This window comes from Eutrema salsugineum, unplaced genomic scaffold (genome assembly GCF_000478725.1).
Source record: "Eutrema salsugineum unplaced genomic scaffold, Eutsalg1_0 scaffold_8, whole genome shotgun sequence".
NCBI lineage: Eukaryota > Viridiplantae > Streptophyta > Magnoliopsida > Brassicales > Brassicaceae > Eutrema > Eutrema salsugineum.
The window spans coordinates 9273008-9289167 of NW_006256414.1; the positions used below are offsets into that span (position 1 = coordinate 9273008).

The 16160-nt window shown below is 34.4% G+C and overlaps 2 protein-coding genes across 2 annotated transcripts; both read left to right on the forward strand.

The window, feature by feature from the left end:
- The first annotated feature begins 266 nt into the window (after positions 1 to 266).
- LOC18010049 (RNA pseudouridine synthase 1) lies at positions 267 to 1585 on the forward strand. The gene is made up of 2 exons (XM_006392373.2): positions 267 to 619; positions 708 to 1585. The coding sequence occupies exons 1-2, from the start codon at positions 271 to 273 to the stop codon at positions 1358 to 1360; spliced, it is 1002 nt and encodes a 333-aa protein (XP_006392435.1). The 5' UTR covers positions 267 to 270; the 3' UTR covers positions 1361 to 1585.
- Positions 1586 to 12382: 10797 nt separating this feature from the next.
- On the forward strand, positions 12383 to 15516 carry LOC18010071 (calreticulin-1). The gene is made up of 13 exons (XM_006392374.2): positions 12383 to 12552; positions 13035 to 13142; positions 13225 to 13417; positions 13522 to 13780; positions 13852 to 13956; positions 14035 to 14121; positions 14207 to 14264; positions 14491 to 14558; positions 14649 to 14744; positions 14836 to 14883; positions 14986 to 15018; positions 15105 to 15215; positions 15300 to 15516. Exons 1-13 carry the CDS (start codon positions 12459 to 12461, stop codon positions 15309 to 15311), a joined length of 1272 nt encoding a protein of 423 aa, XP_006392436.1. The 5' UTR covers positions 12383 to 12458; the 3' UTR covers positions 15312 to 15516.
- Positions 15517 to 16160: the final 644 nt, after the last annotated feature.

Here is a 16160-nt window from a genome sequence, read left to right on the forward strand (position 1 = left end):
CTTCTTCTCTTCCTCTCCTCTCTCTCATCTCTAATATATTATAATATATACATATATATATACAAACACATATACATATACATATATATCTCACCTATATAATATTATATAATATCTAATAATAACCAATTTAATTGCTATAAAAGTCCGAAACAAAACCACGAAAACTAAAATGAACCTAACCGTAACTGAACCCTTAACCGAGTATGTATACCATATACGTATTTATGGACCTACTGTATAATTAAAAGGTTGAAACTAAATATTTCAATGTCTGCTTCTCTTCTTCTTCGAAACCTCTTCTGCTTCTCCTTCTCATCAAATACAAAACTTACAAAACCCTATTTTGCTGTCTCCATCAAGGCCATGGAAGCTCGAAACGATCTCCCCACAACTGTAGACACCAATCAAAATTACCCAAAACCCATTTCTGCTCCGCCGCCTCCGATCTCGAAAGACATTGAACTCAAAAGAGCCATGGAAGCTTCATCGAAATCGAGCCTCTTCAATCTCACAAGAAACGATGTACTATACGAAGACGAATGGCTCATGGCCGTAAATAAACCAAAAGGCATCTACTGCGAATCTGTTCTCTCCTCTGCTCCTAAAGTTATTGTTGGTAAGCTCGATCTCGAATTTCCTCGTGAGAATATCCAAAATCCGAGTCATTTTTTCCACAATTGATCTGGTTTTCTTTCAAACCTCAGATTCTTCGAGTACAGCGAACGAGTTTCATCTCGCGAATAGATTAGATCGTGACACTAGTGGCGTAATGCTCATAACCAAGTCTCACAAAGTCGCTGCTAAGCTCGTTAAGGCGTTTACAGAACACAAGATTCGTAAATCCTACATTGCTCTCTGCATTGGGTCATCACCAAATTGGAGCAAAATCACGGTTAGGTCAGGTCATGGACGGTCAAAACACGGAGCTTGGCGAGTTTACGCTGCTTTAGACGTTGGAAGAGTCTTACCAGGAGGATCATTTGTTAGAGATATGGAGACAACGTTTGAAGTTGTGTCTGTAAACGGAGAGAAAACCGAGCCGTTAGAAGTTGAAAGTGTGATTGTTGTCGAGGGGGAACCGGGACTGAGTTGTGTTGGAGACGATGTTGTTGTTGTTAGGGCGTTCCCAAGAAGTGGGAGGACGCATCAGATTAGGCTACACTGTCGGTATCTTGGGATTCCGATTAGAGGAGATGTGAAGTATCATGGAATGTATGAGTGGAGAGGAAGAACATTCGAGGGTCATGAGCTTCACGCTGAGAGTTTGTCTTTCGATCACCCGGTTACGGGTGAACCTATCGTTATCCGAGCTCCTCTTCCGTGTTGGGTCGCCGGAGATGGAGAATGTGACGGCTGATGGTTAGAATTTGAATGGTTAGTGTGAAGATTTTGACCTTGGTTTAACATAGTATCTGTGAGATAATAGTTCAAGGAACAAAAAAGAGAATTAAAGAATTCAATGTGAAAGATGGAAGATTTTGATACAATCCTCTGTTTTCTCTCGTTTTCTTGTCCTTGCTTTTATTATAACAACACAATATGTTAGTTCTTTGGCGCTCCACCTTCGATTGATCGATATGTGTTTAACAGTTGGAAATTTGCAGTGACGAATTCTGCTAGCCGGTAAAGATTTTTCTTTTGTTACATTGTCACTAAGTCTATATTTTTTAATGAAGAATAAACAAAACCACTGAAGCCGGTTCAGTTTCAACGTAGTAGAATTGTCTTTCAATGCCTCAAAGACCATTTTAACGTCATCTTTAAAAATTATGAGCAAAGTATGACAATTATGAACAATGAGTTTGATTGGTTGCCAAATATCTGAATAACTGAATAATGAATTTGAACGAGAAAATTCGCAAGCTGAACAAACTAAAACTAAATTGTAAAATAGTTGAGTGATAAAAAAAAAAAATGATAGCTAGCTACAAAAAATATACTCCATCATAGTCACATATGCGGAATATATTAATGCATCGCTAATTACACTAACTATATAATCTATATAATGACATATATAAATTAACAAAAATTATGTGACTAACATCATAAGCATATCGGGAATTGATGGAACAGTGTAATGATTTCAGCACACTATAATTTAACGTATAAAGAACTACACAACTATATATATAAAAAATTACACAAAGTATAATTAATGTATCTAGAACTACACAACAATGTTATATGTAGCTGAATACAACACCAATTGACAATGCTATACATAACCAATAATCTTGATATATAAACCACAAAAAAAAACTAAGAATCAGTTGATACAAGTTTGACAATGCTATATATAAAGAGTAACAAATAACCCATTTACGAGCATTAAAGCTGATCCTACAAAAATCACCAATTCAAAATGTAAATGAGGTCGAGAAGTCCCACCACTTTATAGATTCATGAAAAGATATTATTTAGTAGATGAAGAAAGTTGTTTAATCTAGTTTTTTTAAAAGCCAAGAAAAAATTGATCTAATCTAGTTATAAAATATTATGTACATTTTACTATGAACTGAACGAAATAAATCAAAAATAACGTGAAAAATATATCATTCAAGTCTAATTTTTCTGAAATGTTGTCGAAAATCTCTATATTTCTATATTATTATTTGAGTAGACATTTACATAAATGAATCTTTATTTGTAAGATATTCAAAAAAAATTACATAAATAAATATTTATTCACAAAATATTACATAAGTAAACTTTTACTTAGAAGATATTATATAATAAACTTTACAAATATAGAAAACTTAATTAAATATTCTCCTTAAAGATAGTTAAATATAGAACTCACAGATTTGTTTTGAATATATATGGATACAAATCAAAAGTGTATTTAGTTTTTTACTTATTAATATATTAAACTATATTCTATTATTTTAAATAATAATCATTCTATATATATATAAAATATATTTAAACTTGTGCAATATTTTTCATTTATATTTTTATAAAAAAAACTGAAATATATTTTCAAAATTTAAATTTTTTTTAGGGGTTGGCCAAAAAAATATTTTAGTAAATTGCAAAATAGATTAAGCAGATGGGTTTGTCCACTTTGACAATCTCCTACATAATCATAATTATAATTTATTAATTAGAAATGATAGTTTATTCTCTAATAAAATATTTATAATTAAATTATTATATATATTATAATTCATGTTGGTATGTATTTTTTTTTCCTCTATCCAATTATTACAATCACATTTGGCTCATCATAGAAGTGGTCTGAGGACCATCTTTGACCGGCTCGTTATGATCGATTTGGGAAAAAATAACTCATCTTGCTCGAGCTCATTTTGCAAGATTATCTGCCCGGACATTTAGACTTCTCGGAATATGGGATAAGGTAAACTCTGAGAAGCTCCCGCGAAGGATATAGAGGGATTCCAGCTCTGTCATGAAAGACGGCCAATCTGCTGGAGATTTAGACATGCTCACAAGATCCGAACAATCGGTTTGAAAATGCACTGAAATCATATGTCTTTCTCTCAAGCATGACATAGCCCATAGGAGGCAATCCATCTCGGCGTGAAGAGCTGAGAGGCTTCTACGACTTCCTTGTACTCCAAAAATTTTATTCCCTCTGCCATCCTCAAAACTCCATCCAAGGCCGCTAACATGTCCGTGATTGATCCAAGAAGCATCAATCCGGCATATCGGGATCTGCGGTTCCTCGGGTAACGATATTGGGGGCGGAGGGAGGGCCAACGCCTCAACGTGAGTGTCATCGTCATCTTCAGGTTGGTTTGCTATTCTCCAACTTTCTGCTTACACCTTTGCGTGGGTCAAGGTGTCTTTCGGAGAAATTTCTTTCCCGTTAAAGATTTTCTCGTTCTTTGCTTTCCAAATAAACCATAGGATCCAAGGATATATATTCTTTTGAGGATCTGTCATGCCTCTCTCTTTTGTTTTCCAAAAGAGAAAGCTCATATTTTGATAAATAGAGGTATTCAGGAAGAAACCCGGAAGGGACGGAAAGTCCGATAACGCCCAGACTTGTAAGGTCGAAGACATAAAAATACCATGTTGGTATGTATATAAGTATATATATATTAACAACATATCACTTTTACATTTAAAAACTATTAATAATTAAACCACATACTAAAATTAGCTCAAAGTCCTATTTGATGATATATATACAAGTAAATATCGGTTGTGTGATATTTATATATATATTTTTATCTAATTACCACCAATTTTATTTATTTATATTTTTTATTAAAGGATTTTTGCCACCAATTTTAGTTTAACTAAAAAAATAAAATTAACTTTAAAGACAATTTACAAAACATTACCCCGCATATTGTGCGGGTTAATTCTTAATTATTATTTAAGTAGGCATTTATAGAAATGAACCTTAATTTGTAAGATATTACAGAATATTTTACAAAAAAGAACTTTTATTTGTAACACTACAAGAAAGAAGGTGTTTTACATCGGAATATACCGACGTAAAATCGACGTAATCGATGATTTTTCATCGAATTAGTGACACAAAATAAATTGTCGTAAACCGAGCGTCGTAAAACTCAAATTGTCATAAAATCGACGTAAAACTTTCAACACCCAAAAATCATCGTTATTTCGTCGGAAAGAAATCGTCGTAAATTCGACGTAATCGTTTCCAATGAAAATACGACGAATATCGTCGTAATATTACATCGAATTTACAACGATTATGCGACAAATTTATTTCGTCAAAACAATTAAAATTATTAGAGATCAACGTTAATTCGTCGTAAAATATCAACGTTAATTCGTTATAAAATGTTTTGACGTTAATTCGTCGTAAAACATCTGACGTAAAATCGATGTAACTTTACGACGATTTTACATCATATATAAAAAATAAATATAAATGAAAATTCGATTTTTAATTAATAACTTAATATTAATAATGATTTATCGCGTGTGGAAAAACTCTCTCTCTCTTCTCTCACTTCTATCTTTCAGAGAGAGTACCGGTTTCTTCCGGTTTTTGTTTGTAAATATTCGATCTTGATCGGATTTTTTTTCCATGTTTTGGATAATAAACTTCCGACGTAGTTTGGATTCTATCCGGTTTATTCCAGAGCTTTCTCTTTTTCGATATTTTCCAATCGTTTATCTTCGTCGGAACACCGGTTTTCTTTTAAATCTTGTTTCAGGTTTCTGTTTTGCTTGGATTAATATTCGCTGGCCTTCCTCTTGCTTGACACTCAAAGCAACGATGGACAACGGCTCAGACCAATAAACTGGGTTTGAGCGACGGCGAAGCCTCCTTGAAGACTGAATCTGGAAAAGTTTAGAAGCGGTCATCATCGTTTAACTCGGTTTGGTTCTTCGATGGCAAATCTTAAGAAGTACAGATCGGAAAAAGGTTAACATCAAGGTACAAATCTTTGCTGTGGAAGTCATAGTCGCTGGTGGTGAAGCTCAGTCGGTGTTTGCTCAGATCGGCGGCGAGGAGTGGTGGCTTAAACAGCAGCGATTACAGACAAGCTTAGTTTAAGACATGTGTTTTCTGATTAGCTTTTATGATAACACATGTGTATACATGCGTTGGGTTATTGTGTATCTGTTTTATGGGTTTGTTGATCTTATGATGAAATTGTGCCTTGTATGTTTTGTCCATTGGGCTTTAATGAAACATTTGGTTGACAAAAAAAATTAATATTAAACAAAACAAAATTATAATTAAAAAACAAAATTGAAAATAATGAATATATTAAAATACAAAATTTTTAAAAATTAAAATAAATTTACAAAGTGATATTAAAATTTTTGAGGTTGAGATCGACATCCCGAAAAGATTCTCCGTCATGTCCGCCAGAAGCCGCTGTACCATCGTTTCCCGTCTGAACTACGGGAGCCGAAATCTGACCCTGGGTCTGCTGATCAGAAGATCCACTGGAAGAATACCCTCCAAGAATCTGTGACCGGCGTTGCCTCTTGGATTGCGACGGCCAAATAATTAATTTGATTGTCTTTCACTTTTACACATTTGTAAGTAGTAAAAAGTTACTTTAATAACATTTAACAATATTACACTGCCCAAACCATTTAAAATTACATTTAATGAGACAAACTGAATATTATGTTTAGCATTCAGGTACGTCTTCTGGGGATATGTCATTGTGTTCATCATTTCCATCGCCGTCCTCAATCTTATCATCTTCATCACTGCTTGTTTCAAATTCATCAGCAGCTTCTTTAGTGTCATCCCCATGGAGATCTTCAACTTGTTGATTACGTGGATCAATTAAAAGAACACGTTCTTCAACCTCTGGTTCAGTTATGTTAACACAATCATCTTGTTGCATAGGCGGGAGATCTACACCATCAATTATACCCATTGGAGGAACTTGAATAACCGCCATCCATGAAATTCCAGTACTTCGAACTCGAGGATATGGAACAAATGTGACTTGTTCTGCTTGTGATGCAAGGATAAAAGGCTCAAACTTATTGTATCGTCGTGAGCTACCACTCTGAACTTGTTAATATGCACTCCACGATCCACCATTGGATCAAACCAATCACATTTGAAAAGAACAATTTTCATCCTTACTAATCCGGGGTATTCCACTTCAATCATCTCTTTTATGATCCCATAAAAGTCCATTTCACCTCGTATACAAACTCCATAGTTGGTAGTTGCCCGTTGAATGCCATGACTGTAAGTATTGAAAACATAGCCACGGGTGAAATACATAGCTACAGTAGTTATCTTAGATATAGGACCATGGAGCAACTCATGAAATCATACTGCATATGTCATGTCATCATGATCGACCTGAGCTTTTAACCACAATGCGTAATGTTGGTCTTTGCGATTGTTAATTTCATCTTCTGAAACACCGTCAATGTATTCTCGGACTTGACTGACAAAAATACTGCAAAACATGCACCACACATTGTTAATTAATATTTATATATATATATATATATATATACATGCATCAATGCATATATGGTAATCAATAATCATATAATCTAGTAGTACCTCTCATAAGGAGCCAATTCGTCGCAGTTTAGAAGGATGTATGTATGTGCGCGCTGGTAGTCCTTTTCGTTTGACCAACAAGTTTCTTTTAGTTTCCCACTTAGACGTCTAACCGGTGAGAATATATATGGTACACTTTCTACTGCATAAGTTTGTCCCACACCCCTATCGTCATAACGTCTTGGAGTCCGTTTGCGTGTACGAACCTTTTGAGCAAAATAGTAAGACGTGAAATGAGAAGTTTCTTCTGTCAAACTTCCCACCACGATAGACCCTTCAACTTTTGCTAAGTTTTTAGCCTTGAATTTTAAATGCTTCATAAAGCGTTCAAAAGGATACATCCACCTAAACTGAACAGGTTCTCCTAAATCTGCTTCGTGAGGGAGATGTATAGGTAAATGTTCCATAACATCAAAGAATGCAGATGAAAATATTTTCTCTAAATTGCACAACAGTATTAGAATATTTGTCGAAAGTTGTGCAACTACATCTGCTGATAACGTCTTTGTACTTAAATCACGAAAGAATGCTCCAATGCCTCATGGACATGTTGCGGTAGGACTTCAGCAAATGCAAAATAAAGTAATCGTTGCATAAACACATGACAATCATGACTCTTCATCCCTTAAAACTTTTGTCCTTTCTCCACAGATTTAGCCAGATTAAATACATACCCATCAAGAAATTTCACGGCTGATGATAACCAATTAAACAATGCAGTTTTTTGTTCTGCACCAAGCCGAAATACCAGAACTGGTGCTTTCCCAATACTCCCAATATGCAACTCAATTCTATTACATATATCAGGCAAGTTCATCCGTGATTTGACGCTGTCTTTGGTTCTTCCTTGGACGTTCAATACGGTATGCATGATGTTATCGAAAAAATTCTTCTCAATGTGCATAACATTAAGATTGTGTCTCAGCAAATGATATTTCCAGTATGACAAATCCCAAAATATATTTTTTCTGCCAATTATGATGAACCCCATATCCTTCAAGAATATTCGCTGGAGTGTGCCAATTTCCTTTTCGGGGGACCGTTTCAAGTCCACCCCAATGATCTATTTGCGCTTCAAGATCTACCCCTGTTAGGTACACTGGTGGGGGGGGGGAGACGAACCAATTTGTTCTTTATAAACAAACGCTTGTTTCTTCTATATGGATGGTTTGGAGGTAAAAACCGATGGTGACAATCAAACCAACAGGTTTTCCGACCATGTTTAAGCTGAAATGCATCAGTCCTATCAAGACAATAAGGACATGATAACCTCCCGTGTGTTGTCCAACCTGATAGCATTTCGTATGCCGGGAAGTCGCTTATTATCCACATAAGCACCGCTTGCACCGTAAAGTTTTTACCACTCGAACAGTCATATGTTCGTACTCCGACATCCCACAACTGGTTTAAATCTTGTATGAGTGGCTGCAAAAACACATCAAAGGCCCGCTTCAGGTGATCTGGACCAGGGACTAAATTACTTAGAAACAAAAACTCCCTTTGCATGCACATATCTGGAGGAAGGTTATATGGCGTAAGGATCACAGGCCATAAAGAATATTGCCTACCAGATATACCAAATGGACTAAACCCGTCAGTGCAAAGACCAAGATAAACATTTCGCTTATATCTAACAAAATCTGGATGTACTGTGTTAAAATATTTCCAAGATTTTGTCAGAAGGGTGAGTCATTTTGCCACCTGTTTGTGAATGTTCTGCATACCATCTCATCGATGCAGCTGTCCGTTCAGATTGATATAGTCTTTTTAACCTATCAGTTATAGGAAGATACCACATTCGTTGGTACGAAATCTTCTTACGCCCAGCAATTTACGGTCTATATCTTGGCTTTTGGCAGAAACGACATTCTTGAAACTTCTCATCATCTCTTCAGCAAAGCATACAATTATCAACACATGCATCAATCATCTCAGAAGGCAATCCAAGACTAAAAACCAACTTCTGAATTTCATAATACGTTTCAGCGGCCAAATTATCATATGGCAAATACTCTTTAATAAGATCTGCCCAATCGTTCATGCAAACTTCAGATATATTATGATCAGTTTTTATTATCATCATCCGAGCTGCTAATGATAATTTAGATAAACCTTTTCTACATCCCTCGTAAAGAGGCTGTTTTGCTGCGTTTAACATATCATAAAAGCGTTTCGCATCTGCATTGGGCTCTTCAACAATATCAGCATGTGTTTCATGAAATGCATCAGTAACCATATCATGCATCATATCCTGATCTTTACCCTGAACTTGATTACTTTGATAATCATTTGACGCTTCAAAATCTCCATGTTCTTGATGATTATTATTACTCCGTGCAGCCATCGACCACTACTTTGAGCATATCCTTCTCCATGCTGATACCAAATAAAGTATTGTGGCATGAACCCTCTATTCAGTAAATGCTTCCAGACAGTGTCAATAGAAATATGTTTCATATTTTTGCATTTCAGACAAGGACAATACATTTTGCCGCTTTCAATTACAGTTTGCATAAGGCCGGCCTGGTACATGAATATTTCCAATCCATTTTTGAAGTTTTCAGTCAACGCACCCTCTGCATCTTTAGGGGTATACATCCACTTTCGTAGATTGTATATAGATATTTCAAGAAATTAAAAATCAACTTTTGTTTCTCACTTTGTTCAAATTATATATATTAATTTAATTTGAACTAGTAAAATTATACTGAAACATTCTAAAGACTCAAAATATTGTGTCTTTGTATGTTTGTTTGTGAGGAAGAATAATGAGAGAATGGAGGGGTATATATAGATTTTTGTTTGGTTACCAACACATTGCCATTGAATATTTACATCAAATTTACATTGAAATGAGTTTTACATCAAGTTTACATCGATATTACATCGAATACACGATTAGGTCAAATCGTCGTAAAATCCATGTAAATTTTATGACAATGTTACAACGATAAATATATCCTTGGTATTTCGTCGTAATCGCGTCGTAAATTTACGACGATTTTACGACTTCTTAATTCTACGTCGAATTTACGACGATTTTTGTCCGTGTTGTAAGTTTGACGTAACGGAATCGTAATTTCACGACGATTTATAATCGACGTAAAATTTTGCTGGAAAAGCTCTCTTTCTTGTAGTGTAAGATATTATATAATTAAACCTTATACATTAATTGACTGGGTCATAGAAAATTATGTAGCCATAATTGCAGGTCATAAATAATAGTAATTTCGGCCAAAATTATTTTAGAAAAAAAAAATTAATCTACAATGCATATATGAGAAAAAATCTATGAGAGAATATAATCATCATTGTGAATATAGGAAAAAAATTTCAATCGATGAGAGAATGCATATATCAGAAAAAAAAATCTACGACATAATGTAATCACCATTATGTGAATGTTAAAAAAAATCTAATCTAAGAGAATGTATATATGAGAAAAATAATCATATAATATGATAATGCTCTGAAAGAAGCTAAACTACAGACAATTGTACGGAGTAATCTCCAAAATCTACGAGAGAATGCATATTTGGGAAAAAGAATCATACAATATGATAACACTCCCAAAAAATAAAAATGAATTCATATACGAACAAACTCATTTTTTAAAATCCAGCCCAAAAAAATATGTAATATATTATCATAAAGTTTATAACAATAACTGTTTTTACATGATAATTGTTTTTATATAATTATTTTTACTTAATTAAAAGTTCAAAAAAATTCTTCGCAGATTAATTCATAGTTATAGAATATTCTAATATGCATTCCTCTTCCCATATTATAACTTCCAAAATCCAAATGGGAGAGAAGTTTGATTTTGGCATTTTGGTGCTGGCCCTTACCATATATGAGGGACACCTCTTCACCCTTCTTTGAGCATATCCAACTAAGTCTTGTAATCCGTTCTTCTTAAGTCAATGAGAATCTGCCAAGTAATATTATCTTTAAGAAAAATAAAAACTAAATTAAAAGATTAAATACTCAATCAGTTAGTTAAATATATATATAATAAATAATGTATATAAAGATTAGAATTTAGGATTTAGTTTTTTTTTAAGGTTTATAGATTATGATTTAGAGTATAAAATTTAGAATTTAGGATTTAAAAATTAGAATTTAGAGATTAGGGTTTAAAATTTTAAAAATAAAAAATAATTTTAAATATATATATGTGTATTTATTAAAAATAAAAATAAATAAAATTTAGTATTATGCTTGGATTAACTATTTCCAATTTAGGTTTTAGTTTTTATTTATTTAAAATTCCAAAAAGAAAACAAATAATTATGTAAAAATATTTTTTATTAAAAAATAATTCTACATAAACTTCAATATTATGTTTGGGTTCACTATTTCTAAATTATGGTTTAATTTTTTCCATTAAAAAATAATTTAATACTATGTTTGGGTTCACTATTTCTAATTTAGGATTTAGTTTTTTTTTTCATTTAAATTTCGAAAATAAAACAAATAATTATGTAAAAATATATTTTTATCAAAAATAATTTTACAGAAACTTTAATATTATGCTTGGGTTTACTATTTCCAAACTAGGCTTTAGTTTTTCCTTATTTAAAAAAATTATTTAAAATATATTATTTTGATAAATTACTTTAATTGATTTTATTATATGGCAGATTCTCATTAGCTAAAATGAGAATGAGTGAATAAATGAATTCACCCCGAAGGGTGAACCCAAGAATTGTCCATGGTTCTATGATCCAAAAGACTGTTATGGCTGGATCTTAAATAGGAAAACATTGGTAGTACCAAAGATTCTTTTAAATTATTAACTTTGAATGACTATACTAGTGAAAAACAAAATCTTAGGTGAATCAAGTAACTTTTTTAAATCATTTAAATGTAGTTACTATCTAAGTAGCAAATATCTGATATTATGGAAATTATAGATCAGTTTGTTCTTTTTTTCGATTAGCAATTTTGTATCAGTAAATTTTACAGCTCTTCTTTCTTTTGGTATTGGACAGAAATAGAAAGGGTAATGCAAAAACCACTTTCTCAAATGATTTTGTAGATAAAATTAGTTCGAATCCGACGGCTACAATGGCATCCACCAAATCTAACGGAGCGTACTAATATGGAAACGCCCTTTAGATCTGACAGTATTTACTGAATCCCACGAGTTGCACTGTCCAATTATAATCTCCCACGTGTACGCTCGTGCGCTTATTAGACTCAAAATTCGTGGTTTTACCCACTGAGATATCGCCACGTCATTTTCATGACAACTAGATCTGACGTGTATGTCATTCATTGGTTAACGTGGACGGAATTTTGCAACGTCAATAATCCACGAGAGGCGTCTACTTCACTTGCAGCTTCACTCGGTATATATAATAATATAATTGCAGCTCTTCTATAGACTTATAGGCTTATAGCATATTCTGTTTTCCGGGGAAAGCTCCGATCTGAGTTTTTAGCAATGGCGAAACTAAACCCTAACATCGTCTCTCTGATTCTTATCGGTCTCGTCTCTATCGCCTCCGCTGAAGTTATCTTCGAGGAACGATTTGATGGTAGCTACATTTCTCTCTCTATTTCCATTAGTGGACACCTTTTACGATTCCGTTTGCGATCGCTGCGTCTATTCGTTTCGATAAGATGTTGATCCAATTTAGTTCATCACTGATAATCTCGTTTTTAGATCGATAGAACTTTTTCCGAAATGTTTGGTGACGATTGTTGGTAGATCTATGAGTTTTCGATTCTGGTTTTACTTAGATTCTTTGATTTCGAAATTCGTATCGGTGATCAAGGAAAATTGTAAACGTTGAGATGCTAGTATGCGGTTGTTTACGTGCTCGAAACTAGTGTGATAATTTATCTATTCTCGAAAATGTGTCCTGCTTAGATTGAAATTGTCATTTGTTACCAACTCGTTTGAATTCATATCTTATGCAGTTTCGTAGAAGTTTTGAGTGTTGATCACGTTCCGGTTTAGAAAATTATGTCTGATATCTCTTTTGATTCGTGCCTTTGTTGTTTCTGTTTCTAAAAGATGGATGGGAGAACAGATGGGTAAAATCTGACTGGAAGAAAGATGAGAACACTGCTGGAGAGTGGAACCACACATCTGGCAACTGGTCTGGTGACGCTAATGACAAGGGTATGTATCACTACTACTGATGATTCACTGGTTCTCTCGATCTTTTCTTATGCTCGTCATTGCAATGATCACTCCCTTGTAGGTATCCAAACTAGCGAGGACTACAGATTCTACGCCATATCAGCTGAGTTCCCTGAGTTCAGCAACAAGGATAAGACTCTAGTGTTCCAATTCTCTGTCAAGCACGAGCAGAAGCTTGACTGTGGTGGTGGATACATGAAGCTGCTTAGTGGTGATGTTGACCAGAAGAAATTCGGAGGAGACACCCCTTACAGGTGTATTTTCTCTTCCAAATGTTACTTTCTTTCTCTATCTCTCTATCGTTATATCAACATCAGACATTTAAACGTCACGCTTAACTTCTCTTTTATCTCTACAGCATCATGTTTGGCCCTGATATCTGTGGCTACAGCACTAAGAAAGTACATGCTATCCTTACCTACAATGGAACAAACCATCTGATCAAGAAGGAAGTCCCGTGTGAGACTGATCAGCTCACCCATGTGTACACATTCGTTCTCCGCCCAGATGCTACTTACAGTATTCTTATTGACAATGTTGAGAAGCAAACTGGTAGCCTCTACTCTGACTGGGATCTCCTCCCAGCAAAGAAGATCAAGGATCCAAGCGCCAAGAAGGTAACTAGTATCTTGAAGCTCTCCTATATGTATAATACCAGTTCTCATAAAACCGAGTCTCTGTTTTACAGCCTGAGGACTGGGACGACAAAGAGTACATTCCTGACCCCGAAGACAAAAAGCCAGCGGGATACGATGACATCCCAAAGGAGATCCCAGACGCTGACGCAAAGAAGGTTTGACTTTTTCCTGGCAGTGATGTAAAACAAATCTAATTCACTTTCTGGTTTTGATTTGGTATCTTTTGTTTTTAGCCTGAGGCTTGGGATGATGAAGAAGATGGTGAGTGGACTGCCCCTACCATTCCCAACCCCGAGTACAACGGTGAATGGAAGCCAAAGGTTTGTTTGTTTTACTGTCGAACAGAATATTTATAGTCCAAACTATGCGTACTTTTCTTTTCACGGTTATCATATTCTTTTGTAGAAAATCAAGAACCCTAACTACAAGGGAAAATGGAAGGCTCCAATGATTGACAACCCTGGTAATATTCTCTTAGCAACCGTTTATATTCACAGTGTCCATAGTATATATGTAGTACAAGGCGTTTGTAGTTTCATGGCTCTGAAATCGTAGTTCAATTCTTCTAGCGAATGACAACCTCACACTATCTTGACACACTAAGGAATCCATATTATATATTCAAATAAAGACGCATTTTGAGGTTATTTTAGTTATCGAATAAGTCTAAGAAAATCAATTTTCTGCAGACTTCAAGGATGACCCAGAGCTCTATGTATTCCCCAAATTGAAGTATGTTGGAGTGGAGTTGTGGCAGGTAATAATAATAATATCTTGTCACAGAAACGTTTTTGTCTTTCATGATCATATATGTTTGCGGCTAAACACATACCCCGTCTTTTCATAGGTGAAATCCGGATCCTTGTTCGACAATGTCTTGGTCTGCGATGACCCAGAGTACGCTAAGAAGCTTGCCGAGGAAACCTGGGGAAAGCACAAGGATGTATGTTAAAAAAATCTGTGCTCTTTATAAGGAACTCTGGTTTTATCTTGTAAATGATCGATCATATAGCTAATCGATTCCGGTGTTACAGGCGGAGAAAGCAGCATTCGACGAAGCTGAGAAAAAGAGAGAAGAAGAGGTAACATTTCCTCTCACCCAAAGTATCTTCTCTGATACAATATCATCTGTCATAATAACATGAGAGTAATCAACGACTTTCTATCTTTCTTTGTTTTTCCAGGAATCAAAGGACGCTCCTGCTGCTGACTCCGACGTAAGAATCTCTTTTTCTATTGATATGAACATTAACCTCCCTGTTTTCTGTCAAGGTTCTGATGTATAGATTGGTTATTCATACAGGCTGAGGATGGTGCAGAGGATGATGATCATGAAGGAGATGAGTCCGACACCGAATCAAAGTCTGAGGAAACCAAGGAAGCCTCAGACAACGACGAGGATGATGCCGCCCATGTATGTCTTTAGATACCAAAAATAAATATAATTTAGTTTTGTGATTATGTGACTAACCTTTGTGCTTGTGACTTTTTACTACAGGACGAGCTCTAAGCGAAGAAGGTGGAGAGATTAAAGGAAAAAGTTTTCAGTCTTCTTTGTTTTTTTTACCTTTTTCGTTTTAAGGATTTTTTTTAGCTCTAGTTTATTTTGGATGTTAGGACCCTTCTTTTTAGCTACCAAAAACAAAAATGGTGAAAATGGGTGTGGCAGCTTGTTTTTAGACGTTGATGAATTCCTAACTCTCTGATTTTCTCTATTCTCTCGTCTGCTCCATTTTCCTAAGGATCAACAAGCTTGCATACTTAGAGCTCACGTAAGAGCTATAGAGCTCACGTTTCTTCAGAAAACAGAGATCGAAGACTTAGCAAACAAGTGATCCTCTTTTACTATTATTCAAAAAACCAAGTTACAAAGACTCAAGAACATCCCTAAAATAATAACAGAATAGAAAGAAGACCCAAAGTTTCGACTAAGCGTAAAAGAACAAAAGCCCATCTGAATGTGAAACCCCAATTGGAATCGGTTTGATTTTTTTCTTTTCCCGGTTCAATTTAATGCCTCTGTAAACCAAAATTTTCTGGGAGACGAGAGAAGGCTGCTAGTGATTTCTTAAAAATGAATTATATATAGTATTTTTATTAGCACAAATCATTTCAAATATATTATAATATTCTTTTCAATTTCATCTTGAATTTAAATATAATACTCAAAATTTTGTACAAATTTTGAACTTTTTACATTTTCATATGGATAAATGATCAATACCAAAGATTCATAGTCTGGTCCTTGTAATCATTCTTGTATGTAAGGTTAAATGTATTATTTTGTATATACACTGATACCTCTATGAAGTAATAATACTAAATAAATTGATAACCATTATTAAATAATAAAATTTAT

Bases quoted from the DNA above. Each gene is read 5' to 3' on its own strand.
- LOC18010071 (XM_006392374.2), top strand. From the start codon at position 12,459: ATGGCGAAACTAAACCCTAACATCGTCTCTCTGATTCTTATCGGTCTC. The intron at 13,418-13,521 runs GTGTATTTTCTC...TTATCTCTACAG, and splicing joins GGAGGAGACACCCCTTACAG to CATCATGTTTGGCCCTGATA. The intron at 14,884-14,985 runs GTAACATTTCCT...TTGTTTTTCCAG, and splicing joins AGAAAAAGAGAGAAGAAGAG to GAATCAAAGGACGCTCCTGC.
- LOC18010049 (XM_006392373.2), top strand. From the start codon at position 271: ATGTCTGCTTCTCTTCTTCTTCGAAACCTCTTCTGCTTCTCCTTCTCA. The intron at 620-707 runs GTAAGCTCGATC...TTCAAACCTCAG, and splicing joins TGCTCCTAAAGTTATTGTTG to ATTCTTCGAGTACAGCGAAC.